At 49.8% G+C, this 27,778-nt stretch overlaps 3 protein-coding genes across 8 annotated transcripts in view; 2 read left to right on the top strand and 1 right to left on the bottom strand.

The window, feature by feature from the left end:
• Nucleotides 1–7,663, bottom strand: part of rfx1b (regulatory factor X, 1b (influences HLA class II expression)) — a 17,394-nt gene extending 9,731 nt beyond the window's left edge. For 3 of the 4 annotated variants that reach the window (XM_083693945.1, XM_083693947.1, XM_083693944.1), the window contains exons 1-3: nt 7,473–7,523; nt 5,997–6,328; nt 507–616 (exon numbers count right to left, since the gene is read on the bottom strand). In XM_083693945.1, the coding sequence (XP_083550071.1) occupies nt 507–616; nt 5,997–6,328; nt 7,473–7,495 (465 nt within the window). In that variant the 5' untranslated portion in view covers nt 7,496–7,523. Of the gene's footprint in view, nt 1–506; nt 617–5,996; nt 6,329–7,472; nt 7,524–7,613 lie in introns of those variants that run through there. The other variant, XM_083693946.1, reaches the window with a different exon arrangement.
• On the top strand, nt 7,250–10,859 carry rln3b (relaxin 3b). 2 transcript variants are annotated; one of them, XM_083693949.1, is made up of 3 exons: nt 7,250–7,532; nt 9,154–9,779; nt 10,291–10,859. In XM_083693949.1, exons 2-3 carry the CDS (start codon nt 9,605–9,607, stop codon nt 10,572–10,574), a joined length of 459 nt encoding a protein of 152 aa, XP_083550075.1. In that variant the 5' UTR covers nt 7,250–7,532; nt 9,154–9,604; the 3' UTR covers nt 10,575–10,859. The 2 variants fall into 2 exon arrangements, with proteins under 2 accessions (XP_083550075.1, XP_083550076.1); XM_083693950.1 differs by lacking the exon at nt 7,250–7,532 and having other exon boundaries at nt 9,150–9,779.
• Nucleotides 10,860–11,349: 490 nt separating this feature from the next.
• Nucleotides 11,350–27,266, top strand: tnpo2b (transportin 2b). 2 transcript variants are annotated; one of them, XM_083693761.1, is made up of 24 exons: nt 11,350–11,502; nt 12,215–12,314; nt 12,815–12,890; nt 13,166–13,315; nt 13,552–13,658; nt 14,086–14,219; nt 14,545–14,626; nt 16,115–16,237; nt 16,729–16,847; nt 17,307–17,367; nt 18,133–18,307; nt 19,299–19,451; nt 19,756–19,981; nt 20,346–20,517; nt 20,890–21,084; nt 21,730–21,888; nt 22,016–22,103; nt 22,462–22,566; nt 22,792–22,887; nt 23,011–23,086; nt 23,438–23,537; nt 23,652–23,726; nt 24,232–24,382; nt 25,646–27,266. In XM_083693761.1, exons 2-23 carry the CDS (start codon nt 12,216–12,218, stop codon nt 24,337–24,339), a joined length of 2,679 nt encoding a protein of 892 aa, XP_083549887.1. In that variant the 5' UTR covers nt 11,350–11,502; nt 12,215; the 3' UTR covers nt 24,340–24,382; nt 25,646–27,266. The 2 variants fall into 2 exon arrangements, with proteins under 2 accessions (XP_083549887.1, XP_083549888.1); XM_083693762.1 differs by having other exon boundaries at nt 22,462–22,560.
• The last annotated feature ends 512 nt before the right edge of the window (nt 27,267–27,778 follow it).

The following is a 27,778-nucleotide window of genomic DNA, read 5'->3' on the forward strand; positions in this document are numbered from 1 at the left end:
TAGATAACATGTTACCAGTGGAAGACAACAATTGTTTGTGAGTGAATTGTGACAAAATTGCGACAAAAATGAATAACCAAACCTACACATCAGCCATCGACTGTGCGTGTGTGTGTGTGTGTGTGTGTGTGTGTGTGTGTGTGTGTGTGTGTGTGTGTGTGTGTAAAGTTTTTTGTCCTTACCCTAACCCTAACCCAATCAACGTCAACGGATGACTCCCACAGAGGAACCCCATTAGCTCAATCCGTAATTAATAAATACAACCGACTAGTGTGGCCGGGTCTTAACCCTAACCCTAACCCTAACCTTAACCCTAACCTAACCCTAACCCTAACCTAACCCTAACCCTAACCTTAACCCTAACCTAACCCTAACCTTAACCCTTACCTAACCCACTACACTGCTGGTTAGATAGAAGTGTTAGGTGTGTGTCCGATCAATCAACACAAGTGTGAAAAGTGTGTGTGTGTTGGGTGTGTGTGTGTGTGTGTGTGTTGACGCCGTACCTGTTGGGTGGTCTGCACCTGCTGCACTACCTGGGTGGGCACACCTGTCTGCACCGTGGTTGCAGGGGGGCTGGAATCTGACACACTGTCACTGGAGTGGACAGACCCCTCTATGGGGGGAGAGAGAGAGAGAGAGAGAGGGGGGGAGAGAGAGGGGGGGAGAGAGAGAGTGCGAGAGAGTGAGAGAGAGAGAAGGGGGACAGAGAGAGAAGAAAAGGGAAAGGCAGAAAGAAAGAACAGAAAAAAGTGACAGAAGGAACAGAGGAATAGAAATGGAGAGAAAGAGAGGCACACAAACACAGCACAGGTAGAAGTAGAGAAAGAGAAGGAGAGAACAGCGGAGGGAAAGAGAAGGAGAGGGAGAGTGAGGATGGGTCAGGGATAGGGATGTCAGGGATACAACGGGGGGATGAGGATGAGAGAGACAGAGAGACAGAAACAGAGACAGAAACAGAGAGACAGAGAGACAGAAACAGAGAGAGAGAGAGACAGAGAGACAGAAACAGAGACAGAAACAGAGACAGAGAGAGACAGAGAGACAGAAACAGAGACAGAGAGACAGAAACAGAGAGAGAGAGAGAGAGAGAGAGAGAGAGAGAGAGACCACAGATCATCAGGTAATATCCTCAACGTTATCGAACCATGAACAATGCACACATAATGCAAACCCAAACAGTCCTTGTAATACTCACGATACGCTCCATCCAAACTGTAATAGCAGTTATTGAAGAACATAGCTCACGGCACAGAGAGAAAGAGAGAAAGACAGAGAGATCGATAGATGGAGAGATGACAGAACCAGCGAGGTGGTGTGTTTGTCTCTATCTCCCCATCTCCCCTCCATCCTTATATCCTACAGGCAGAGGGAGGCCTTGGACAGCTAATCTCTCCAGATGGAGGGTGCAATCCCCCATCGTATAAACACAGGTATCGGATGGAGGGATGGAGGGAGGGAGGGAGGGAGGGAGGGAGAGAGAGCACATTTTTGGTAATCCTTTCACAGTCCAGTCTTAAGCAGGTATTATTTTATCAAGTAAAGTAAAGTAAAGGATAAAAACCTTATTACCTGCTAATCATTTATAATCATTAATTACACTCGCCATTTCATGCACTGACTCATGTAGTCCTGTGTGCCACTTGGTCACCAGGCAGTTACTCGTGCTGCTGAATTTACTGAGGTAAACCAGGAAGTACACCTTGTTACCTCATAGTTAGCATGTCATCGTTTCTTGGTAAATATTGGCCAAATACCAGCTTCAACAGGCTGGTGAAATAAAGGGTGACCAAAATGTGTCACTCACTCATTTTCGTTCACGTTTTCAGTCGAAGTGAATCCTTTCCCACTCTCTTCCTCCCTCTCTTCCGCCCTCTTTCCCTCTCTCCCTCCCTCTCTGTCCCATCCCCTCCCTCTCTGTCCCATCCCTCCCTCTCTCTCTCTCCCTCTCTGGCCCATCCCTCCCTCTCTCCCTCCCTCTCTGTCCCATCCTTCCCTCTCTGTCCCCATCCCTCCCTCTCTGTCCCATCCCTCCCTCTCTCTCTCTCCTCTCTGTCCCATCCTTCCCTCTCTGTCCCATCCCTCCCTCTCTGTCCCATCCTTCCCTCTCTGTCCCATCCCTCCCTCTCTCCCTCCCTCTCTGTCCCATCTTTCCCTCTCTTCCTCCCTCTCTGTCCCATCCCTCCCTCTCTGTCCCATCTTTCCCTCTCTTCCTCCCTCTCTGTCCCATCCCTCCCTCTCTGTCCCATCCCTCCCTCTCTGTCTCATCCTTCCCTCTCTGTCCCATCCCTCCCTCTCTGTCCCATCCCTCCCTCTCTCCCTCCCTCTCTGTCCCATCTTTCCCTCTCTTCCTCCCTCTCTGTCCCATCTTTCCCTCTCTTCCTCCCTCTCTGTCTCATCCCTCCCTCTCTGTCTCATCCTTCCTTCTCTGTCCCATCCCTCCCTCTCTGTCCATCCCTCCCTCTCTCCCTCCTCTCGTCCCATCCCTCCCTCTCTCCCTCCCTCTCTGTCTCATCCCTCCCTCTCTGTCTCATCCCTCCCTCTCTTCCTCCCTCTCTGTCCCATCCCTCCCTCTCTCCCTCCCTCTCTGTCTCATCCCTCCCTCTCTGTCTCATCCCTCCCTCTCTTCCTCCTCTCTGTCCCATCCCTCCCTCTCTCCCTCCCTCTCTGTCCCATCCCTCCCTCTCTCCCTCCCTCTCTGTCTCATCCCTCCCTCTCTGTCCCATCCCTCCCTCTCTCCCTCCCTCTCTGTCCCATCCCTCCCTCTCTGTCCCATCCCTCCCTCTCTGTCTCATCCCTCCCTCTCTGTCCCATCCCTCTCTCCCTCCCTCTCTGTCTCATCCCTCCCTCTCTGTCCCATCCCTCCCTCTCTGTCCCATCCCTCCCTCTCTCCCTCCCTCTCTGTCCCATCCCTCCCTCCCTCTCTCCCTCTCTGTCCATCCCTCCCTCCCTCTCTCCCTCCCTCTCTGTCCCATCCCTCCCTCCCTCTCTCCCTCTCTGTCTCATCCCTCCCTCCCTCTCTCCCTCCCTCTCTCCCTCCCTCTCTGTCCCATCCCTCCCTCTCTTCATCACATCGTGTTGACTTGATTCTCCCTTGCTTCCACGTCTTTTAATCTTTTTGATCATAATATGATCAATGTGATCTTATTTTCAGCAACGTGCGGATGAATACTGGATGAATACTGGATGAATACTGGATGCACGTTGATGATAGAGAGCAAGGAAGCAATACAGAGACGAGAGATGGACAGATATGACGTGAACAAAAACAAAAGAAAGACAGAGAGAACGAATAGAGAGAGAGAGAGAGAGAGAGATGATTAGACAAAGAGAAAGATAGAGAGACAAAGAAAAAGAGAGAGAGAAAGAGAAAGAGAGAGAAAAAGAGTGCAACAGAGAGAGGGGAGGGATTTGATAGAGAGAAAGAGACAGAAATGAAGAAAGGAGAGACAGATAGAGAGAGAGAGGGGATTAGACAAAGAGAAAGATAGACAGAGCCAAATAAAGAGAGAAAGGAAGAGTGCAATAGAGAGAGAGGTTGGGGTTTGATAGAGAGAAAGACAACAATTAGAGATAAAAGGATATACAGAGATACAGAGAGAGGGGGGGGTAAGAGAGTGCAATAGAGAGAGACAGATAGAATACAATAATTAGTGAGAGAAGGATAGACAGACAGACAGAAAGAGAGTGCAATAGAGAGATTGTAAACATGTTTCCCATGCAAATAAAGCTCATTTGAATTGAACTGACAGAGAATAGACAAAGATAGACAGATGAAGAAAGAGATAGAGAGCAACAGAGAGAGAGAGAGAGAGAGAGAGTGATAGAGAGTGATAGAGAGTCAAGGCCTTGTGAGTCCCCCCCCCCTCTCTGTAAGCAAGGCGACACCAGTGTTATGTGATACTGGCAGCCTAGGGGTGTGTGTGTGTGTGTGTGTGTGCTCCACTTATAGACAGCCCTGAAATAAACACACAGTGAAAGGACCACTGTTTGTGTCTGTGTGTGTCTGTGTGTGTGTGTGCGTGCGTGCGTGTGTGTGTGTGTGTGTGTGTGTGTGTGTGCGTGCGTGCGTGTGTGTGTGTGTGTGTGCGTGCGTGCGTGCGTGCGCACCATACAGTACATAGCCTTACATGGCACAGTGATGTTTTGCGACATGTCTTCTGTTTGTTTTTTATGCCGTGTGAAGCCAAAGGCTTCCTATTCTTCTGTTCTACCCACTTCAGCCAGCCTGTTGCTGCCCCATGGACACACAACACTGTCAGATTCTCCACGGTGGCAAGTCTACCACACTCTTACACTGCATCACCTACCAAGCACTGCTAATGCTCTGCAGCAGTCAAACCAAATCTAACTCTCCATGTGGCACACTTCAAACAGCAGTGCTAGGTCTGCCACTGTCTTTTCTTAGGGTTAGGGTTAGGGTTAGGGTTAGGGTTAGGACTTGTGTAGGAGACTCCATTCAATGTGTCAAGTGGCAAATTAGGAACTTTGAAACCTTCAGTCTAACAGCCACTCCAGTTTGAGAGCTCTTCCACACACGTTACTGTGAAATACTTCTCCTCCCTGTAAAGTGGGTCAGTGAAAACGTCGCATCTAACCTAGCTAACGTTCCCAGCTCACTAGTATAACAGCGACAGGCTTCGTTTCTTCAGCGGAACCCTATTTTGACTAATTTCCGTCTAAAAACAAAGTGCTTATAACATTAGAAATTGGTGATCAGATGCAAAAGCGGGATGCCATTTGATAGGCAAGTGTTGTGTGGACACGCTCAGAATAACTTACTAAACATGACAAGGAGAAAGTAAACAATAATCAAATTCAAGCAGAATTCGGGCCCAATTAAAAGGCCAGTCCGGTTTAAGAGGTTAAGACATTTCGCTTGGTCACACACAGGACATTGACCATCAATTCTACATTGTTACTCTCCTGTGACTGGGTTGCTGTTGAGAGACATTCATGTACCACATTAGCTGAGAAGCTTTCGGGGAAACTCACCAGTATAACTCACCCAAATAGTACAGTTACACATTCAGGGTGGGATCCTAACTCCAGCTCCGTATGAGGAACTCAAATCATTGTTCACGTTTCCCATTGACGGGGGCGCTTAGTGGCGTAGCACACTAATGCGCTTACCACGTAATCGCAAGGTTCCTGGTTCGATTCCGACCCTCGACCTATCTTGCATGTCATCCCTCCTCTCTCTCTCTCCCATCCTTCCTGTCAATCTCTACTGTCTCTATCCCAATAAAGCAGAAATGCCCTATATACGTTAGGGCATTTACAGAGAATGGTCTGAAAAAGAGAAAATATCCAGTGAGGGGCAGATCTCTGGGCGAAAATGCCTTGTTGATGCCAGAGGTCAGAGGAGAATGGCCAGACTGGTTCGAGATGATAGAAAGGTAACAGTAACTCAAATAACCACTCGTTACAACCAAGGTATGCAGAAGACCATCTCTGAACACACAACACGTCGAACCTTGAAGCAGAAGTAACCCAGTACTAGCAAGGTGTACCTAATAAAGGGGGTCCAACCCAGTACTAGCAAGGTGTACCTAATAAAGGGGGTCCAACCCAGTACTAGCAAGGTGTACCTAATAAAGGGGCCGGTGAATGTTGACATAGTACTGTTGAGAATGGTTCTCAGCTCTCTCTCTCTCTCTCTCTCTCTCTCTCTCTCTCTCTCTCTCTCTGTGTGTCTCTCTCTCTCTCTCTCTCTCTCTCTCTCTCTCTCTCTCTCTCTTTGTCTCTCTCTCTCTCTCTCTCTCTCTCTTTGTCTCTCTCTCTCTCTCTCTCTCTCTCTCTCTTTGTCTCTCTCTCTCTCTCTCTCTCTCTCTCTCTGTGTGTGTCTAGACCCGGAACCCAGAGACCCTGTCCAACAGGTCTGGTGGGTAACCGTGGTAACAGCTCTCAGGAGAAAGGTGTGGCATGTCGGGCCTATACATGCCTCATCAAGAATGACAGACAACAGAGAGTGTGTGCGTGTGTGTCTTTCTCACCTGTAACAGTCACTACGATGTACTGCGGCATACTCTGACCGTTACTCTGCTGCTCCGCAATGCTCTGGATCTCCGCGGTAACGTACTGCTGAATGGGCGTGGCCAGGACCACCGTCTTGTGGGCCTGGGTGGGTGTGGCCTGTACAGGAAGTGAGTCTTGTCCGGCTGTTAAGGCGGGATTGCCTGATTGGTTCTCAGACAGGAAGTGGGTCGGCGTGGAGGGAGAGGGTGTGGAAGAGGGCGTTGCTATGGCGCCCACGTTGTTGGCCTGGGGGGTTGGCCGGAGGTCCTCCGAGTAGCCTTGAGTCGCCATGGTGGCTGAAGCTGGGACACTATATTGGGGAGAGCAGGGGTTGGTCGCGCACACACACACACACACACACACACACACACACACACACAGAGTTTAGTATGACAACCATTCCTTCAGTCTTGATTGACAACACGCACCAGCAAACCTTTCATGTCACTCTTAGACCACTTCTCGTTGCAGCACCTCAGTGTGTGTGTGTGTGTGTGTGTGTGTGTGAGTGTGTGTGTGTGTGTGTGTGTGTGCTAACATCAGGGACAGAAATCAGCAGCGGATGTAAGCCCTTTGTCTGAGGCTGAACAGCACATTAAGGCCCTTCCTGTTTGGGCCCACAGTACGTTAACACTGCCAACGTGTTCTTTATAACACACACAGTGTGCGTGTGCGTGCGTGCGTGTGTGTGTGTGTGTCAAAGGTCACAGTGACATGAAGGACAATGAGATGTTTTACTACAAGTGCGCCATGTGACGTTAAAGCGATTGCACACATGCACTCTCCCCCAGTGTTTGTGACAGCGACAGCACACACAGGAAACGCTCCCTGTCCTGAGGAAATATGCTCAGCGACTAATGAAACATAATTCCCCGCGTCATCGGTTCAAACGCGCCATATCGACTTTCAATTGGCTTCAGGTGATGTCAGTCACACACCTATGCTAAGCCCTCCCATCAGGAGGCCACGCCTCCCCTACGTTGCGTGACAGCCACGACAGAGCAGCGCCACAAGGCGAGCATATGATCTGGCAGACACCAACGACATTCACTATTCCACGCTGAAAACTTTTTCACAGTCACGAAATAACACAATTCAAGACATTACTTTGAACTTTTGAATGACTACGTGTCCATATGATTCGGCCTCATGCCTCTTTTGTAAATCTAGAAAATGTTTCGAGTCTTTTTTTTTCTTTTCTACCAAATATCGAAAGTGGGTTTTCCTTTTCGAGACGAGCCGTTAAACAAACCATAATGAACTCGACTCCCTCGGCTTGCCTTTTTTTTATTTATTTTTTACAAGAATGACATTTTAAAAGCTTTGGCAGGAAACATTGCACAACTAATAGCTTGGACAAGATTCTCATATTACAACACCCGCCATTTTGTACTCCTATCATAGATTTGACATCTTCATAACAATCGCCTGGCTCCTGGAAAGTGACTACCAACCTCAGCATACTGCTCTCCTGCATCTCCGCCACGCTCTTGCAATGTCAAGCTAGGCACAAGGTATAAAACATCACAAATCTTCGCCATAATTTTCAGGGAGAAACATATGACGATATGCTCTAAAACAAGTTGCTTATTCACCTCAATTTCCCGGTTTTGGCGTTTAAAGTTTTATTTTTAAATGATTCGGGTTGTTGTTGTTGATTCTCGTTGCTTGGTTCTTGTCGCCAGGACTACCGTGACTATGGCGCCTCGTCCTCACCGGGGCAACTGTTGCTACCCACCCGTCTTCATCCCGCCCTCTTCCTAACCTTGATTGGATAACATGAAGGGGTGGCTAACATTTTACCGCCCTGTCATATGAGCATCGTTACGTCAAGTACATTATCTGTTAACCGATTCGTCGACAACCTCTGTCCATCATTTTCACCACCCACTAGGCCACTGGAGCACACCCCTTTATTTTAATAGCTATTGGACAACATCAATGTCAGTCAAAAAAATATGACTATTGCATTATGCTCATACAACTTTGTATCTTTTTTTTTTAAATTTTGTTTATCTCACTACTGCTATGTTATAAACCTTTCCTAATGAGACTTTTCCTCATTAGAAATACAAACATATGCTTCAGTCTTCCATATTTCTTGAAAAAACAGGAATTCGTTGTGAGATTCCACTGTTTTGGAATGAACAGTCTGGACCACGAATTTTAGGGAGAGAAGTCTTGATCTTTATTGTAGTATGACAGGAAACAGTACAGCTGACATATACATGTTCTTACTAGCTCTACGGCTAGGCGTCTCTGATTACCACTCTTAAAAGTGGCCTATTTAAACAGGAACATAGCCCAGCCCTCTGGTATTCTAGTTAGGGGAGGGTGAATAGGAGACAACCCCTTCCCTTGACCCACATGCCTTGCCGTACTTTACCACTCCACAAATCACACCCAGACCATATGATGTTAGTATCCTGCGTTGTGTCCATATATTCATTCTTACAATCTATCAATGTGTTGCCTCTGATGACAATCTACTGACACTTTCTTCCTACCTAGTCCTAAAATGTCCTTGGGCATACCTGCTCCTGTGTGTGCATACCTGCTCCTGTGTGTGCATGCATGCGTGTGTGTGCATACCTGCTCCTGTGTGTGCATGCGTGTGTGTGTGTGTGTTAGCAGTAGAGAGGTAAAAGTGGAAAAGGTGCTCTAACAAGTGTGTGTGTGTGTGTGTGGTTATGTGTGTCTGTACGTGTGCATTCAGTGAAAGTGTGTGAGTAATGTGTGTGTGTGTGTGGTTATGTGTGTCTGTACGTGTGCATTCAGTGAAAGTGTGTGAGTAATGTGTGTGTGTGTGTGGTTATGTGTGTCTGTACGTGTGCATTCAGTGAAAGTGTGTGAGTAATGTGTGTGTGTGTGTGTGGTTATGTGTGTCTGTACGTGTGCATTCAGTGAAAGTGTGTGAGTAATGTGTGTGTGTGTGTGTGGTTATGTGTGTCTGTACGTGTGCATTCAGTGAAAGTGTGTGAGTAATGTGTGTGTGTGTGTGGTTATGTGTGTCTGTACGTGTGCATTCAGTGAAAGTGTGTGAGTAATGTGTGTGTGTGTGTGTGTGTGTGTGTGTGTGTTTGTGTGTGTGTGTGTGTGTGTGTGTCTACGTCTACTTTTCCATCCCTGAAACAGATAGCGTATCCTCCTCCAGGCTGCAGCAGTAGGACATAGGGGGCAGAGAGGTGACACAGGAGGACCGTTGGGGGACATAAAGGCCAACGAAAGGCCACTGGCGATTAGATTAGACGGTGGTCCACCTCTGACATCACTTCCACCCCGACACGTTAACGCGGATGCATAGTCGCATCACCACATCTCGTATTCTGGCCATTGTTCTCCCAAAGGTCTCAGCTCTCTTATCTCCTGGTGCCGTACGACAACGCAGGGGTGTGTGAGGGAGAGGGTCGGCCACCGTGTGGCTGGGTGGACTATATAAGGAGGAGGGAGACTCTGCAGAAGAGAGAAACGAACAACACCCGTCGAGGAGAGAAAGAGTCTCAACCCAGCAGCTCGTCACATTCAAGGTTCCTCCTGCTCGAGTCCTACTCCCGTCTTCTACCCCTCACCGCCTCTCGTTCTCGTCATGTGGAAGGTTGCAGTGCTGACGTTTGGCCTGTTGGTGGCGCTGGTGGGCAGGACGCGGGCCGCCGACGGCCAGTCCTCCATCTACGGTGTGAAGCTGTGCGGACGAGAGTTCATACGAGCCGTCATCTTCACCTGCGGAGGTTCTCGCTGGAGGAGAGCAGTAGGGGACTCAGGTAAGACAGGTGTGTGTGTGTGTGTGTGTGTGTGTATTTTGTCTTTCAGTCTACCTGTTTGTATATTTCCGTCTGTCTCTTCTCGTCCAATTGTGTCTCACTGTCTGTCTCTTTGTCAGTCTGTCTGGCCCCGTCTCTGTGTCCCTTCCTGCCGATCTTTCTTTCTGACTGCCTAATCAGTCTTTTTGTGCCACGGAGGACCAACAATACAACACGTTTTGTTTTTTCTCTCATTTGGCACGATAGCATCACGTTCCATTTCTTCTTTTTTTTTAATATGTTTTTAGTGCATTTCTGCTTTATTGGGATAGAGACAGTAGAGGTTGATAGGAAGGATGGGAGAGAGAGAGGAGGGATGACATACAAGATATGTCGAGGGTCGGAATCAAACCAGGAACCTTGCGATTATGTGGTATGCGCATTAATGTGCTAAGCCACTAAGCGTCCACGTTCCATTTCTTCGACCGTCATTTCAACCTCTGAAAATTCATTTGATATCATTTTCTTCCAGGCGACATCGAGGATGAGGCCTCAAACCCGTGGAGCTCCAACAAAATCACCGGACCCGACAACAAGCAGCACCCAGGATGGTCGGCCCAGGACTGGGCAGAAGGGGTCAGGGATGCAGGGTCTGCCAACGCTGCGTTCAGCAGGATAGCCCGCTCGCCCATCTCGGCGGAAGTGCTGGAGGCGCTGCGCAGCGCAGACAGGAAGGGGCGGGACGTTGTGGTGGGGCTATCCAACGCCTGCTGCAAGTGGGGCTGCAGCAAGAGCGAGATCAGCTCCCTCTGCTGAACACGGCAACTTGTTGCATCGGCCTCCTTTCCATCCCTCCGTCCATTCATCTCTCTGTTCAGGTTTCCCCCTCCGCTCTTCTATCCATCCTGCCTCACTGTTTTCATCCGTTTTGTCAGTGATTCAGGGGTGTTCTGGCGTGAGCCTGAATTAAGGTTGGAAAGCAGCACAAGCAAAGACTTACAAACTGACAAACTGTCCATGTATTCTCCAGTCGTAGTCAATGTGAGCACTGAGCAGATGTATTCATAGCTGATATGAATAAAGTTGTGTTTTGAAATTGGTTATTGTGTCTCTCTCGCTTCACTGAAAATGTTCTCTTAAACCTCCATGTTTTTTTTTTTTTCGGGTGTATTCAAATGACTTGCTTTCAAATATGGAACTGCACTTTTTACTGGACATATTGTCGACCTATTTACCTGGCAGTCACTCAAGCCCAAAACACCTTTCCTTTCTCATGTATGTGTCTTTGTCACCACCCAGTGGTTAATAGATGAATTACAATTACACAACGCACTGAATTAAAAGACGTGGCGTGAAAAGAAGTGGCCACATGTATACTAACTTTGTACATTTCTCTGGGGATAAAGCTGGGGTTCATAAATTCTTCTCAAATTTGACATTCACGAGTGTTGACGGAACAGTTTCCGCTTCAAATCATATGAGAAGAGAACGCATCGCTGATTGGTCAAAACAGACCCAGCAGTAATGTACGGAAGCCGAGTCGGTACAGGGTAGATTTTTTTGAATCTACTAGATTTCTCACATACATACCAACAGCAAAGGATTCGATATTATATGTGTGTTTTAAACGGCTAGTTTCAAGCCCATTTGTTAACATTTGGGTCGCAATCGCCGCGCTGTACATCATAATTTCTACAGTACTGCAAACAAAGGGATTACAGATCTGACAAATCGGTGCTACCAGGTAAACGCTTTGGCGGCACTTTCAACATGAACCTAGCCAGCTGAGCTAGCTAGCCAAATAGCTAATGTTAGCATGGTCATGTCATGCATACAAATGTATTCGTGATTCGAATGCAAATTGGTTTCCTTTGTCCTTGCTAAAAAAAAACATATATATATGGCACTACCGACTGCCATTTATCACTACTCGGGTCAGTTGCACATTGAAATGCATGTTAATGTTGCTAACTTGCTAATGTTCCTCGCTTTATGATGCTGTGCGAGGGCCAGGCCGGAGAGGCTGTCGTGATTAGCCAGCTAGCCACCCAGCCTCTGATGGAATGCTGGCGGAGGGATCTGCTCAGACTCCCGACGCTAGCCGAAGTAGCTAACTACGTCGCTGATCTCACTTCTCGATGCGAGGGATTCTCATTTCGTGTGCGGTCGCTTGGCGAGCTTAGCTAGCTTAACTTTAGCTTCAAGCATATACAAGTTAGTAGCCAGCTACTAGGTATGAGTAGTTGATAACAAGATGCGTGTGTTCCCAGTCCTAGTTGTCTTGCAAGTTTTATTTGCCTTTGTGCAAAGTGATGGTGGATGGAACTAACTAGCTAGAATGGAAGTGCGTGACCAGCTAAACTCAACAGAGCTTATCGTTCTCTGTGTGTGTGTGTGTGTGTGTGTGTGTGTGTGTGTGTGTGTGTGTGTGTGTGTGTGTGTGTGTGTGCCCGCAGGATGGAGTGGCAGCCGGATGAACAAGGTCTGCAGCAAGTGCTTCAGCTCCTGAAGGACTCCCAGTCCCCAGACACGGCTACGCAGAGAGCCGTGCAGGAAGTATCCTACCACTTGTGTGTGTGTGACAGACAGACAGACAGACATCTGTGGGAGTGTTGCCATCCTCCATATGTCTTCTTTTGAGGGAGTCTTGAGAGAGAGAGACATGTAATATGCGTGGGAGTGTTACTCCTCACAGCATGGTTCTCTACACACCAGAGGGCCAACCCGAACCATCCCCTGCTGGCTGCAATCATTTCCTTTAACACTTTCTTTTTAGAACTTGTACAGCAACTTAATGCATAAGCAGGCCAGCCCAGTACAGCTCAGCGTGGTTTGGCTCTGTAGAGTAAATTAGGGTTGTGTGTGTGTTTACAGTGTGAGAGAGAAAGGGAGGGAGGGAGGGAGACAAGCGGATAGGTTGTAGTTATGTCTGGGAGTGGGAGTTACTGTGTGTGTGTGTGTGTGTGTGTGTGTGTGTGTGTGTGTGTGTGTGTGTGTGTGCATGTGCATTTTTTATGTCTTGTCAGTGAGGTTGACTTCCTTAACAGTGCCTCTAGAAACTGGAACAGCTGAACCAGTTTCCAGACTTCAACAACTATCTCATCTTTGTCCTTACAAGCCTCAAATCAGAGGGTAAGTTGTGTGTGTGTGTGTGTGCGTGTGCACTGTAAGGACGTGTGTGCATCAGGATTGTGTATATCCATGCAGAATTCCATCGCTTGAAATGTATTCTTACCTCACTCGCCCATATTCTCTCTACCCCCCCCCCCCTCTCTCCTCTTTCCTCTCCTCTTCTCCCCCCCCTCTCTCCTCTTTCCTCTCCTCTTTCCTCTCCTCTTTCCTCTCCTCTTCTCCCCCCCCCCTCTCCTCTTTCCTCTCCTCTCCTCTCTCCTCTCCTCTGTCTCTAGATGAGCCTACTCGTTCTCTGAGTGGTCTGATATTGAAGAACAACGTTAAGGCTCACTACCAGAACTTCCCCCCGGCTGTGGCTGACTTCATCAAGCGAGAATGTCTCAACAACATCGGGGACCCGTCGGCCCTCATCAGAGCCACCATCGGTGTGTGTGTGTGTGTGTGTGTGTGTGTGTGTGTGTGTGTGTGTGTGTGTGTGTGTGTGTGTGTGTGTGTGTGTGTGGGAGATTGTATTAGTGAGTGAGTGAGTCAGGCTGTGTGGGTGGATGAACCTTTGGAGGTGGAGTCGTCAGTCTGTGGGAGTGTGCACTGTATAAGCTCAAGTGTGTGTGTGTGTGTGTGTGTGTGCGTACACCTCACCCACTCCCTCCTGTGTGTGTAGGTATCCTGATCACGACCATATCATCTAAAGGGGAGCTGCAGACATGGCCTGAGTTGCTGCCTCAGCTCTGTAACCTTCTCAACTCTGACGACTACAACACCTGCGAGGTCAGACACACACACACACACACACACACACACACACACACACACACCATGTCTGTCTCACTATAGTAAAACAGTCCTCTCCTATTACTGCTGCTTTAGAAATGAAAGTTATGAAAACACACACACACGCACCCCCCCACACACACATTAGCTTGACTGCAGTTGTGGATGTGATGATCTAAGTCTCATGAGAATACACGATGCTGGATGTGTTGATAGAGTCTGATCCTCACCCAGCTCTCGTACGTGATGCTCAGTGTTCTGTGGTTGTCTGATCTAGTCTGGGGTTCCTTCATCTAATACAAGGTTAACTGTGTGTCTGTGTCTCTTTCTCTATCATGGCTGTGTGTGTGTGTGTGTGTTTGTTTGTGTCTTTCTCTCTTTCTGTGTGTATGTGTGTGTCTCCGTCTCCGTCTCTGTCCTCCAGGGTTCTTTCGGAGCGCTCCAGAAGATCTGTGAGGACTCGTCTGAGCTGTTGGACAGCGACGCCCTGAACCGGCCTCTCAACATCATGATCCCCAAGTTCCTGCAGTTCTTCAAACACTGCAGCCCCAAGATCAGGTCAGAGGTCACATTTACATATATGGCATTTTACAGACGCCTTTATCCAAAGCGACTTAGTGAATCGTAAGCGAATCGTCTATCCATCAGTCATCATAAGAAAAAGTAATCAATGCTCAGACCAGGGGCCATTGGCAGTCGTAATGCCCTTTTAAAAAAAAAATATATATATTTACAGGGGGGAAGTGGGGGTGAAGAGGTCTCAACATGTCACTCTGAAATGTTGACAATTTGGGCGACTTTATTCCCCCTTGGCACTGAATGAGTTAACACGTCTCTCTCTCCTCCTCCTCCTCCTCCTCCTCCTCCCTCCCTCCCTCCCTAGATCTCACGCCATCGCCTGTGTGAACCAGTTCATCATCAGCAGAGCTCAGGCTCTGATGGATAACATCGACACCTTTATTGAGGTGAGAGGAAACCTGTCACTCACACCGCTCACCGTCTCTGCCTCTCTCTCCCACCGCTCACCGTCTCTGCCTCTCTCTCTCACACACCGCTCACCGTCTCTGCCTCTCTCTCACACCGCTCACCCTCTCTGCCTCTCTCTCTCTCACACCGCTCACCGTCTCTGCCTCTCTCTCACACCGCTCACCGTCTCTGCCTCTCTCTCTCACACCGCTCACCGTCTCTGCCTCTCTCTCTCACACCGCTCACCGTCTCTGCCTCTCTCTCTCACACCGCTCACCGTCTCTGCCTCTCTCTCTCTCACACCGCTCACCGTCTCTGCCTCTCTCTCACACCGCTCACCGTCTCTGCCTCTCTCTCACACCGTCTCTGCCTCTCTCTCACACACCGCTCACCGTCTCTGCCTCTCTCTCACACCGCTCACCGTCTCTGCCTCTCTCTCTCACACCGCTCACCGTCTCTGCCTCTCTCTCTCTCACACCGCTCACCGTCTCTGCCTCTCTCTCTCTCACACCGCTCACCGTCTCTGCCTCTCTCTCACACCGCTCACCGTCTCTGCCTCTCTCTCCCACCGCTCACCGTCTCTGCCTCTCTCTCTCCCACCGCTCACCGTCTCTGCCTCTCTCTCTCTCACACCGCTCACCGTCTCTGCCTCTCTCTCTCTCACACCGCTCACCGTCTCTGCCTCTCTCTCTCTCACACCGCTCACCGTCTCTGCCTCTCTCTCTCTCACACCGCTCACCGTCTCTGCCTCTCTCTCTCTCACACCGCTCACCGTCTCTGCCTCTCTCTCTCACACCGCTCACCGTCTCTGCCTCTCTCTCTCTCACACCGCTCACCGTCTCTGCCTCTCTCTCACACCGTCTCTGCCTCTCTCTCACACACCGCTCACCGTCTCTGCCTCTCTCTCTCTCACACCGCTCACCGTCTCTGCCTCTCTCTCTCACACCGCTCACCGTCTCTGCCTCTCTCTCTCACACCGCTCACCGTCTCTGCCTCTCTCTCTCACACCGCTCACCGTCTCTGCCTCTCTCTCTCTCACCGTCTCTGCCTCTCTCTCTCTCACCGTCTCTGCCTCTCTCTCTCTCACCGTCTCTGCCTCTCTCTCTCACACCGCTCACCGTCTCTGCCTCTCTCTCTCTCACCGTCTCTGCCTCTCTCTCTCTCACCGTCTCTGCCTCTCTCTCACACCGCTCACCGTCTCTGCCTCTTGCTCTGGGCTCAGCTGGTAATATTTTGAATGTAAAACAAATTGCGGTTTCCACCGATTCCCTGTTTTCGGCACTTTTTTACCATGACTGGGTCGAGGAAAATATCTAGATCTTTTTGTCGTTATTTTTGATTAATAAATGAATGACTTCCTCCCTTACCTCATCCCTCCCTCACCCCCCCTCCTCCCTCCCTCCCTCACCCCCCCCTCCTCCCTTACCTCAACCGTCCCTCACCCCCCCTCCTCCCTTACCTCACCCCCCCCCCCTCCCTCCTCCCAGAGTCTGTTTGCGTTGGCGGGGGATGAGGACTGTGAGGTGAGGAAGAACGTGTGCAGGGCGCTGGTCATGCTGCTGGAGGTCCGGATAGACCGCCTCATCCCTCACATGCACAGCATCATCCAGGTGAGGACAACAACAACGACAACCACAACAACAACAACGTCGTCCTCAGACCTTCACCCCACAAACGTTTCCCATTTCCACCCCAGCAGCCTCTCACTGGGCTGAGCTGGTTACATTTTGAATGTAAAACAATTGCGGTTTCCATCGATCCCTGTTTCAGGCACTCTTTACCATGACTGGGTCGAGAAAATATAGCATGGCTGCTGTTTCTCTCTCTCTCTCTCTCTCTGTCATGAAGATAGTCTCTCTGATTGTCTGTGTATTTTCTTTATCCTCTAAAAATGTTTTTTCTCTCTTTCTATCCTTTTTCTCCCTCTGCTCTCTTTTGTTCTACCCTCTCATGGCCCCCCTTTCTCTTTTTAACTCCCTTTCTCACGCTCTCTCTCTCTTTCTCGCTCTCTTTCTCTCTCTCTCTCCTCCCTCCTCCTCTCTCTCTCTCTCTCTCTCGCTCTCTCTTTCTCTCTCTCTCCTCCTCTCTCTCTCTCTATCAGTACATGCTCCAGCGTACCCAGGACCCAGATGAGAACGTGTCTCTGGAGGCCTGTGAGTTCTGGCTCACCCTGGCAGAACAGCCCATCTGCAAGGAGGCCCTGTCAGGACACATGGTCCAGTGAGTACACCCCCCCGCCACAGGAGACAGATGGTTTGGTCCATGCTTTAGAAGAGCTAGAGTTAGTTAGTGGAGTTACAAGGTCCTTCATTATGTACTGCAATGCAAGTCGCTTTGGATAGAAGCCTCAGATAAATACCATATATTATTGTTCGCTACACAACCAATGTTGATGGAATTCATTTTGAGCATGATGGACAGCTCTTCATTCACCAGCATTTTAATAGATATCAAAATGTATATAATAGATGATAGATATTATAGATGATAGTTGTTCGTCCCTCTTGGCCTTTCTCTGCATCTTGACCAACCAGACAGCAATTGAAATAAATAAATAAATAAGATGTTTTCAAAAGCCTGACTTGGAGAGGCAGACAATAAACATGGATTAGACACAGGACAGCCAGGGCTCCTGAGAAGTGAGGAGGTAAGTTCAAATGATTCTCTTCCTCTTTGCAGACTCATCCCCATCCTGGTGAATGGGATGAAGTACTCCGAGATCGACATCATCCTATTAAAGGTGAGCACAGCGTGGATGAAGTCTTACATACCGTCTTACTTTCTATCCTAGAATTAGAAGAAACCGAAAAATCACATTCTCTCGCTCTCTCTCCCCCCTCTCCCTCCTCTCTCCCCCCTCTCTCCTCCCCCACTCCTCTCATGCCTTTCATCATATTCCCCTCTCTGTCTCTCTCTCTTATCTTCCCCCCCTCTCTCGCTCTCTCTCCCCCTCTCTCGCTCTCTCCCCCCCTCTCGCTCTCTCTCCCCCCCTCTCGCTCTCTCTCCCCCTCCCCTCCCTCGCTCTCTCTCCCCCCCTCTCGCTCTCTCTCGCTCTCTCTCCCCCTCTCCCTCCTCTCTCCCCCCTCTCTCCTCCCCCACTCCTCTCATGCCTTTCATCATATTCCCCTCTCTGTCTTCTCTCTCTCTTATCTTCCCCCCACTCTATTTACCCTCCCCCCTCTCTTTTCCTCTCTCCCCCCTCTCTCGCTCTCTCCCCCCTCTCTCGCTCTCTCCCCCCTCTCTCGCTCTCTCTCGCTCCTCTCTCGCTCTCCCCCCCCACGCTCTCTCTCCCCCTCCCCTCCCTTGCTCTCTCTCCCTCCTCTCTCGCCCTCTCTCCCCCCTCTCTCGCCCTCTCTCCCTCCTCTCTCCCCCCCCCCACGCTCTCTCTCCCCCTCCCCTCCCTTGCTCTCTCTCCCTCCTCTCTCCTCCCTCCCCCCTCTCTCACCCTCTCTCCCCCCCCCCACGCTCTCTCTCCCTCCTCTCTCCTCCCTCTCTCCTCTCTCAGGGCGATGTGGAAGAGGAGGATGACACGGTGCCAGACAGTGAGCAGGACATCAAGCCTCGCTTCCACAAGTCCCGCACCGTCACCCTGCAGCACGAGGGAGGGGAGGGGGAGGAGGGGGAGGCCATCGACGAGGACGAGGACGACGATGACGACACGCTCTCGGACTGGAACCTGCGTGAGTGACAGCTCAGCTTAGTCACAGTTTGATAATGTAGTTGATACAGTAGTCGATAATGAACATACAGTGCCCTGGGTCGTGTACGTAATGGGACAGTGAAGCATTTTTCATTCTTCTTTTGGCTCTATACTCAAAATTTTAAAGGATTTTAAATCATAAAACTAAACTAGATTCCTAGTACAGGTTCTCAGGTGCTTTGCTGATGTCTGTCAACGTGAGGACCAAAGAGAAGTCTAAGTCTAGGAAGCCATTATTAGGCTGAAACATCAGGAAGGCCATGGAAGACTTCCTCAGTGGGTGACTGAAGAATGCTAACCCTAATTAAGACAACCTCAAAACAACATTCCCACAGATCAGGAACACTCCAGGAGGGAGGCATGAATGTGTCAGAGAATACCATCCGCAGCAGCCCAACTACAGAGGCTTCACTGCAAGGTGCAAACCACTAGTTATCCTCAAAAAGGGATGGTCAGGTTACAGTTTGCTAAAAAGTGCCTAAAAAGCCTGCAGAGGTCTGGAAAAAGGTTTTGTGGACAGATAAGATTAATATTATCATGTACCAGAGTGTCCTGAAGATGTACACCATACCAACTCATCTGTGAAACATGGTGCCACAAGAACCGGCTCACTTGTCTTCATTGACGATGTTACTGCTGACAGCAGCAGCAGAATGTATTCTGAAGTGTACAGAAACATCTTTTCTGCTCGAGTACAAGCAAATGCCTCCAAATTAATTGATTATTTTTAATTAATTAATTACAGTAAAACAACCCAAAACTTACTGCCATAGCAACTAGGGAGTTTTTCAGGGCCAAAAAGTGGAAGGTTCTTGACTGGCCAATGAGGTGAGGAGAGGTTAAGTCACATGAAACTAGGGGTCGCGTCCCTCATTGTGATGTCAGGCATTGACCACCCCCTCCCCCTCCCTCCCTTTCCCCCCTCCCTCCCTCCCTCCCTCCCTCCCTCCCCCCTCTCTCTGTGTCCACAGGGAAGTGTTCGGCGGCGGCGTTGGACGTGCTGGCGAACGTGTTTCGTGACGAGCTCCTGCCCCACCTCCTGCCCCTGCTGAAGGGCCTGCTCTTCCACCCCGACTGGGTCATCAAGGAGTCCGGCATCCTGGTGCTGGGGGCCATCGCCGAAGGTGAGAGAGAGGACTACAACTCCCAAGAATCCTCCCTGTCCACCTCCTCATGTGTCCGTGGAGTTGTGGACCCTGATGCTGTCTTTCCCATTCGTTTACATTTGCGACGGCATGAGGGAGGCGCCATGTAGTCCACTAGGATGGGGGCTTCCTATGAGTCAGGGGATGAGATATGACATCATCCTGCCACCCCCCCCCCCACCCCCAGCTTGTATGCAGGGAATGGTGCCCTGCCTGCTTGAGCTCATCCAGTTTAGTGTCTGTATCTCTCTCACCTCCCCCCCCCCCCCTCCTCCTCCTCCAGGTTGTATGCAGGGCATGGTGCCCTACCTGCCGGAGCTCATCCCCCACCTCATCCAGTCTCTGTGTGATAAGAAGGCCCTGGTCCGCTCCATCGCCTGCTGGACCCTGAGCCGCTACGCCCACTGGGTGGTCAGCCAGCCCCCCGACGCCAACCTGAAGCCCCTGATGACGGAGCTGCTCAAACGCATCCTGGACGGCAACAAGAGGGTGCAGGAGGCCGCCTGCAGGTAGGGGTGTGTGTGGGTGTGTGTGTGTGTGTGTGTGCGTGCACGCGCAGTTGCGTGGGTGTGTGTGGCTGTATGTGTGTGTGGCTGTGTATGTGTTCACGCGCAGTTGGGGGTGTGTGTGTGTGTGCGCAGTTAGGTGGATGGGTGTGTTTTTTTGTGTGGGTGTGTGGAAATGTGGATGTAGAATCTGAGGTCTTCTCTTTTAGGACAGATATTTGGAAAGAGACAATGTGTTGAGTGTATCTCTCTCTCTCTCCCACTCTCTCTCTCCCACACTCTCTCTCCCACTCTCTCTCTCTCCCACTCTCTCTCTCTCCCACTCTCTCTCTCTCCCACTCTCTCTCTCTCTCTCTCTCTCTCTCAGTGCGTTTGCTACTCTGGAAGAAGAGGCGTGTACAGAGTTGGTTCCCTACCTGAGTTTCATCCTGGACACGCTGGTGTTTGCCTTTGGGAAGTACCAGCACAAGAACCTGCTCATTCTGTACGACGCCATCGGGACTCTCGCAGACTCCGTGGGACATCACCTCAACCAGCCGGTTAGTCCCCAGTCAGATGGCGCGCACACACACACACACACACACACACACACACACACACCCCTCAACCAGCCGATTAGTCCCCAGTCAGATGGCGCACACACACACACCCCTCAACCAGCCGGTTAGTCCCCAGTCAGATGGCGCACACACACACACACACACACACACACACACACACACACCCCTCAACCAGCCGATTCGTCCCCATGAAATGAATGGGAAAGATACCATACGCCTGCCTTCTCTAGGTCTGTGGACAGATCAGAGATGGACAGAGAGGATAATTGGGAGTTATAGTCCTATCTCTTCCTCCCCCCCCCCCTGCACTAGGGAAATAACTCTATTTCCTGTATTTGACACCCCCCCCAGGAGTACATCGAGAAGCTGATGCCCCCCCTCATAGCCAAGTGGAACGAGCTGAAGGACGAGGACAAGGACCTGTTCCCCCTGCTGGAGTGTCTGTCCTCTGTGGCCACGGCCCTGCAGAGTGGCTTCCTGCCCTACTGTGAACCTGTCTACCAGCGCTGTGTCACTCTGGTGCAGAAGACGCTGGCTCAGGCCATGGTGAGAGAGAGATTCACACACACATCAGACACACCGCACATCAAACACACACACACACACACCCATCGCACACGCACACACACAGCCTCAACTGTGAACCTGTCTACCAGCGCTGTGTCACTCTGCTACAGAAGACACTGGCTCAGGCCATGGTGAGAGAGACACACACACACACACACACACACACACACATCATACATATACACACACATATACAAACACCACACACACACACACACACGCACACACGCACACACACACACGCACACACACACACACACACACACACAGCCTCTACTGTGAACCTGTGTCTACCAGTGCTGTCACCTCTGTGGGTATTTGTTTCCTGAATGCTCAGGGTCACATCAAGCTAATTTACATAATGAGCCTGCAGCAGCAGCAGAAACCAAAAACTACCCTGAAATCCCCAAATAATTCAAATGCGACACACCACACACACACACTCACATCAAACACACCAAACACACACACTCACATCAAACACACACATCAAACACACACACACACTCACATCAAACACACACACTCACATCAAACAAACACACACACCAAACACACACACACACACACACATCAAACGTTGTACATGACGCTCTCCCCTCTCCCCTCTCCCCTCTCCCCTAGATGTACAGCCAGCAGCCAGACCAGTACGAGGCTCCCGACAAGGACTTCATGATCGTGGCTCTGGACCTGCTGAGCGGGCTGGCGGAGGGGCTGGGGGGGCACGTGGACCAGCTGGTGGCCCGCAGCAACATCATGACCCTGCTCTTCCAGTGCATGCAGGTGAGGGGGGGGGGGGGGAGAGGTGGGTGTGTGTGTGTGTGTGTGTGTGTGTGTGTGTGTGTGTGTGTGTGTGTGCGCGCGTGTGCGTGTGTGTGTGTGTGTGTTAATTTCTCCATCTCTCTCATAGGACACCATGCCAGAGGTGAGGCAGAGCTCCTTTGCTCTGCTGGGTGACCTCACCAAGGCCTGTTTCCCCCACGTCAAACCCTGCATCGGTGACTACTCCATGACTGTCCTCTCGTTTGTTTATCTCTCACACACACACACACACACACACACACACACACACACACACACACACACACCTCCTCTTTTCTTTCTCTCTCTTCTGTCTTTCAGCTCTCTTCTCTTTCTCACTCCCTCCCTCACACCTCTATTTTCTGTCTTTCTGTCTTTCACCTCTTCTCTCTCTTTCACCTCTTCTCTTCTCTCTCACTCTCTTCTTTCTCTCTTTCTCCTCTTTTCTTTCTCTCTCTCTCTTATTTTCTTCTTGTTGTGCACATGCATTAAAAGGGAATACAATTTCGCAAAGCCCAACCCTCTTCTGTCCTGTGTGTGTGTGTGTGTATCTAGCCGAGTTCATGCCGATCCTGGGAACCAATCTGAACCCGGAGTTCATCTCCGTGTGTAACAACGCCACCTGGGCCATCGGGGAGATCTGTATGCAGATGGGTGAGGGTGTGTGAGAGGGTGCTGGAAGAGGGTGTGGAAGAGGGTGTTGAAGAGGGTGTTGAAGACCACAGGCTGCTTTCCTGCCAGTTGTTCTTAGAGCAAATTGGTGAAAGTGTCAGCTGTTGACGTTATAATACATATGCTGTTCATAAAGCCCTGTCTGTCTGTCTGTCTGTCTGTCTGTCTGTCTGTCTGTCTGTCTGTCTGCCTGTCTGCCTGTCTGTCTGTCAGGAGTGGAGATGCAGCCGTATGTGGCTCTGGTTCTCAACCAACTGGTGGAGATCATCAACAGACCTAATACACCCAAGACCCTGCTGGAGAACACAGGTTCGTACACACACACACACACACACGAACCCTGATGGAGAACACACACACACACAAACACAAACCCTGCTGGGGGAACACAGGTACACACACCTCTTCCTGACTCCTCCCATTTTCCTGCAGCCATTACGATTGGTCGTCTGGGCTATGTTTGCCCTCAGGAGGTGGCGCCCATGTTGCAACAGTTCATCAGACCCTGGTGAGTCACCACACACCCCACACACACACACACACACACACACACACACACACACACCAAACACACACAGTTCATCAGACCCTGGTGAGTCACCACACACCCCACACACACACACACACACACACACACACACCAAACACACACAGTCCGTCAGACACTGGTGAGTCACCACCCACACACACACACACTGAATTCAAGTCTTATATTGATGCTATCAAATGCCACCAATGAACATGGCAACAAAGCCTGTTAGCCTACTATGAGTCATACACCAGCTGTGGTATTGACATTACTACATGGAGAGAAATGACAGATGGATAGATAAGAGAATGACGTGTGTGTGTGTGACAGGTGTACGTCACTCCGGAACATCCGGGACAACGAAGAGAAAGACTCCGCCTTCCGTGGGATCTGCATGATGATTGGTGTAAACCCTGGGGGTGTGGTACAGGTGAGAGAGGACACACACACACACACACACACACACACACACACATACTATACACACTTCAGCACTGTTAGATATATATTCTAAATGGCCATTGTCGTGTGTGTGTCTCTTTAGGACTTCATCTTCTTCTGCGATGCTGTGGCCTCCTGGGTGAGCCCTAAGGATGATCTGAGGGACATGTTCTACAAGGTGTGTGTTTGTGTCTGTCCACCCCAACGGATTCCACTCTGGGACAGGCCTTGGTTGGCCAACAGCACTCATACCTAAATGTTACTTCAAGCGAGAGATGCTGTGAAACGTAAACGATGATGCGTACAGAAGTCTTTCAGGTTGAGGTTCAACGTTTCTCTGTTGAGTTCAAAGGTCTTTCGTTTCAATCCATTGAGCTATTGGCACAACAAAGACATCTTACATCGTCAAAGCAAACATATAACAACCTTATTATATATTAGAAATGATGACAGAACATGATGATCAACTTAGTGATAACGCATTACAGTAATGACAGAAGTAACAAATTAGAAATAACGGATTTCTAAACAGATTTGACTTTCTTTGTGCGTTTTTATATAGTGTTTTTTTTGGAATGTGTATTGTGCCACAATGTCTTTTAAACAGCGAAGGAAATCAATTTCCCAAGAGTGGGACAATAAAGTTTTCTGAATCTGAATCTCTATTTCTCTCCCCCCCTCAGATCCTCCATGGCTTTAAGGACCAGGTGGGGGAGGAGAACTGGCAGCAGTTCTCAGAGCAGTTCCCCCCCCTGCTGAAGGAGAGGCTGTCTGCCTGCTATGGTGTCTAGTGCCCCCCCCCTTCCTAAGGAGAAACCACAACCTTATTGTCAGGTATGTAGGTGAGGGTGAGGGGTGGGTGGGGGTAGATGGAGGAGAGGCAGGGAGAAGGGATGGGTTGAGGGCAGGGAGAAGGGATGGGTTGAGGGCAGGGAGAAGGGATGGGTTGAGGGCAGGGAGAAGGGATAGGTTGAGGGCAGGGAGAAGGGAGAAGGGATGGGTTGAGGGCAGGGAGATGGGATGGGTTGAGGGCAGGGAGATGGGATAGGTTGAGGGCAGGGAGATGGGAGAAGGGATGGGTTGAGGGCAGGGAGAAGGGATAGGTTGAGGGCAGGGAGATGGGAGAAGGGATGGGTTGAGGGCAGGGAGAAGGGATGGGTTGAGGGCAGGGAGAAGGGATGGGTTGAGGGCAGGGAGATGGGAGAAGGGATGGGTTGAGGGCAGAGAGATGGGAGAAGGGATGGGTTGAGGGCAGGGAGATGGGAGAAGGGATGGGTTGAGGGCAGGGAGATGGGAGAAGGGATGGGTTGAGGGCAGGGAGATGGGATAGGTTGAGGGCAGGGAGAAGGGATGGGTTGAGGGCAGGGAGAAGGGAGAAGGGATGGGTTGAGGGCAGGGAGAAGGGAGAAGGGATGGGTTGAGGGCAGGGAGAAGGGATGGGTTGAAGGGATGGGTTGAGGGCAGGGAGAAGAGATGGGTTGAGGGCAGGGAGATGGGATGGGTTGAGGGCAGGGAGAAGGGAGAAGGGATGGGTTGAGAGCAGGGAGATGGGATGGGTTGAGGGCAGGGAGAAGGGATGGGTTGAGAGAAGGGAGAAGGGATGGGTTGAGGGCAGGGAGAAGGGATGGGTTGAGGGCAGGGAGAAGGGAGAAGGGATGGGTTGAGGGCAGGGAGATGGGATGGGTTGAGGGCAGGGAGAAGGGATGGGTTGAGGGCAGGGAGAAGGGATGGGTTGAGGGCAGGGAGAAGGGATGGGTTGAGGGCAGGGAGAAGGGATGGGTTGAGGGCAGGGAGAAGGGATAGGTTGAGGGCAGGGAGAAGGGATGGGTTGAGGGCAGGGAGAAGGGAGATGGGATGGGTTGAGGGCAGGGAGAAGGGATAGGTTGAGGGCAGGGAGAAGGGATGGGTTGAGGGCAGGGAGAAGGGAGAAGGGATGGGTTGAGGGAAGGGAGAAGGGAGATGGGATGGGTTGAGGGCAGGGAGAAGGAATGGGATAGGATGAGAGCAGGGAGACCAAACCAACCAAACTCTGAAGTTGTCCCCCATCTAAGTTTTTATTTGTTTCTCTCCCCCCCCTTCCCCCCTCCATCCATCCAGGTGAGCCAGAAGGAGGAGGGTGAATGGGAGAACTCATCCATCTGTGTATTGCACTGCCCTGATCTGGGGGGGGGGAGAGGGAAGAGATTGGCGGCTCCCCCTGACGGACGGCCCCCACGCCCTATGTGTTTGTCCATAGAGGGGGGGTGGGCGGGAGGGAGGGAGGGACTGGGGGGGGGCACCTCTAGATTAACGACTAAGGGACCCAACACAGTAAACTAACAGCTAGGGACAGATAGAGAGGGACAGATAGAGAGAGAGAGAGGGAAAGACAAGAGAAAGTGAAAGAGAGAGAGAGAGGGGGAGGGAGGGAGGGAGGGAGGGATAGACAGACAGGTCAGCTAGGCTGTGTTGGGAGATGTGAAACAGAGACTGTTAAGAGATTTTAACTGTTAAGAGACTATAGGAGAGAAAGACAAACAAATGGAAAGACCACACACACACACACACACACACACACTGTTAGACTGACAGACACATAGTTACTGTAGACTGAAACACATACACACACACACACACACACACACACACTTGCAGTACCTATAGCTGACTGTGGGTGGCACTGTTGGAGTTAGACTAATCAGACCTACTGTAAGTTAGGGACAGACTGACAGGTGTCTAAACTCTGTTCATTTCTGGGTGATATCTTTCTTTTGTAGGGGAAAGGAATTCAATATGAATCTGTTCAACCTAGCTCACCGTCGGTCCCTGCCATCATGCACTCTTGTCTATGTTTTATCAGCATATGCTTTCTTTTCATAACTGGCCTCTTATAAAATATCAGTCAATATTTCTTCTAGATATATCTATATATATATAAGAAAAGAAACTTACTTTCTTCTCGGGTTCACCGACGTTTCCCTTCTAGAAATGAGAAATAGGGCTTACAATTTTTTTGTTTTGTTTTCGTTCTAAAGGTTAGGAAATGGTGTGATACAGCAAGTGCGTCAAATCACGGCTTTAGTCGTACGTGTGCGTGCGTGCGTGCGTGCGAGTGTGAGAGATGACTCGTGATGTTAGAGCTCCCTGTGACATGTTGAGTTTACTGTGTGTGAAATCTCCATTGTTTTAATTAAGGTACTGTGCTAACACTTGATGTCCCTTCCTAATGTCCTCTAAACCTGTAAGCTGTGACCGTGTGTGTGTGTGTGTGTGTGTGTGTGTGTGTGTGTGTGTGTGCGTGTGTGTGTGTGTGCGTGTGTGTGTGTGTGTGTGTGTGCCTGCGCCTGCCTGCCTGCCTGCCTGTGTTTGTGCTGATCCATTGATGCCATATTGATCTTGACCAGTGATTGAACCCGTCATTGTGATCATTATTATAAAATGTTCCATCTTGTTTTTTTTGTTTGCTGCTACTCATTAATTTTTGTTTCCATGATGAACTTAAATTCGCACAATTAACATGAACTACATCTTAAAAGATGCAATTTACAGTGGACTGTTTTTTTTGTTTGCACTTTTTAGTTTTTTTTTTTTGTGTAAGAAACTTCTAAACTCCCATAAATAATGCCTGGATCGGTAATGTCAATGTTGTACTGTGTTTCAGTGTAAAATAATACGTGTCTTTGACTGGCAACAAACATAAGAATACTAAATGGCAAATAAAAACTTTGTGAAACTGCGACTAATCCGCACTTTTACAATGACTAACCTGGCTAGGACGCTGAGGTTGATGGATGTGTGTGTGTGTGTGTGTGCGCGTGTGTGGGAGTGCGTGTGTGCGTACATCTTATTCTGAGGGAAAGAGGGGTTGTAGCTGGTACTAGCCTAATTTGTATGCATGCTACATTTAGTTTTTGTTTACTTGTGTGTGTGTGTGTGTGTTGATTTCCCTCTACATTCCAACACACACAACTTCAACTTCATTAGCAGAAGAGCACAACATCCCTGCTACAGCAGAGCTAGCATACTGCCAAAGAGTGATATATATATATATATATATATATATCTATTGACATAGAACCTAGACATACAAATAAGATGCAGATGGCTGATATATATATATCACATAACCAGGGACCTGAGAAATTCTTGCCTTGTTTTTTCTCTTGTAGTTCCATCCCCCAGCACCAAGAGGGCGACATAGTCCCCTCTCAATATGTTGATACACAAGTTGCAGACCCTTAATACTCACAG

Source organism: Argentina silus (assembly GCF_951799395.1).
Source record: "Argentina silus genome assembly, chromosome: 22".
Classification (NCBI taxonomy): domain Eukaryota; kingdom Metazoa; phylum Chordata; class Actinopteri; order Argentiniformes; family Argentinidae; genus Argentina; species Argentina silus.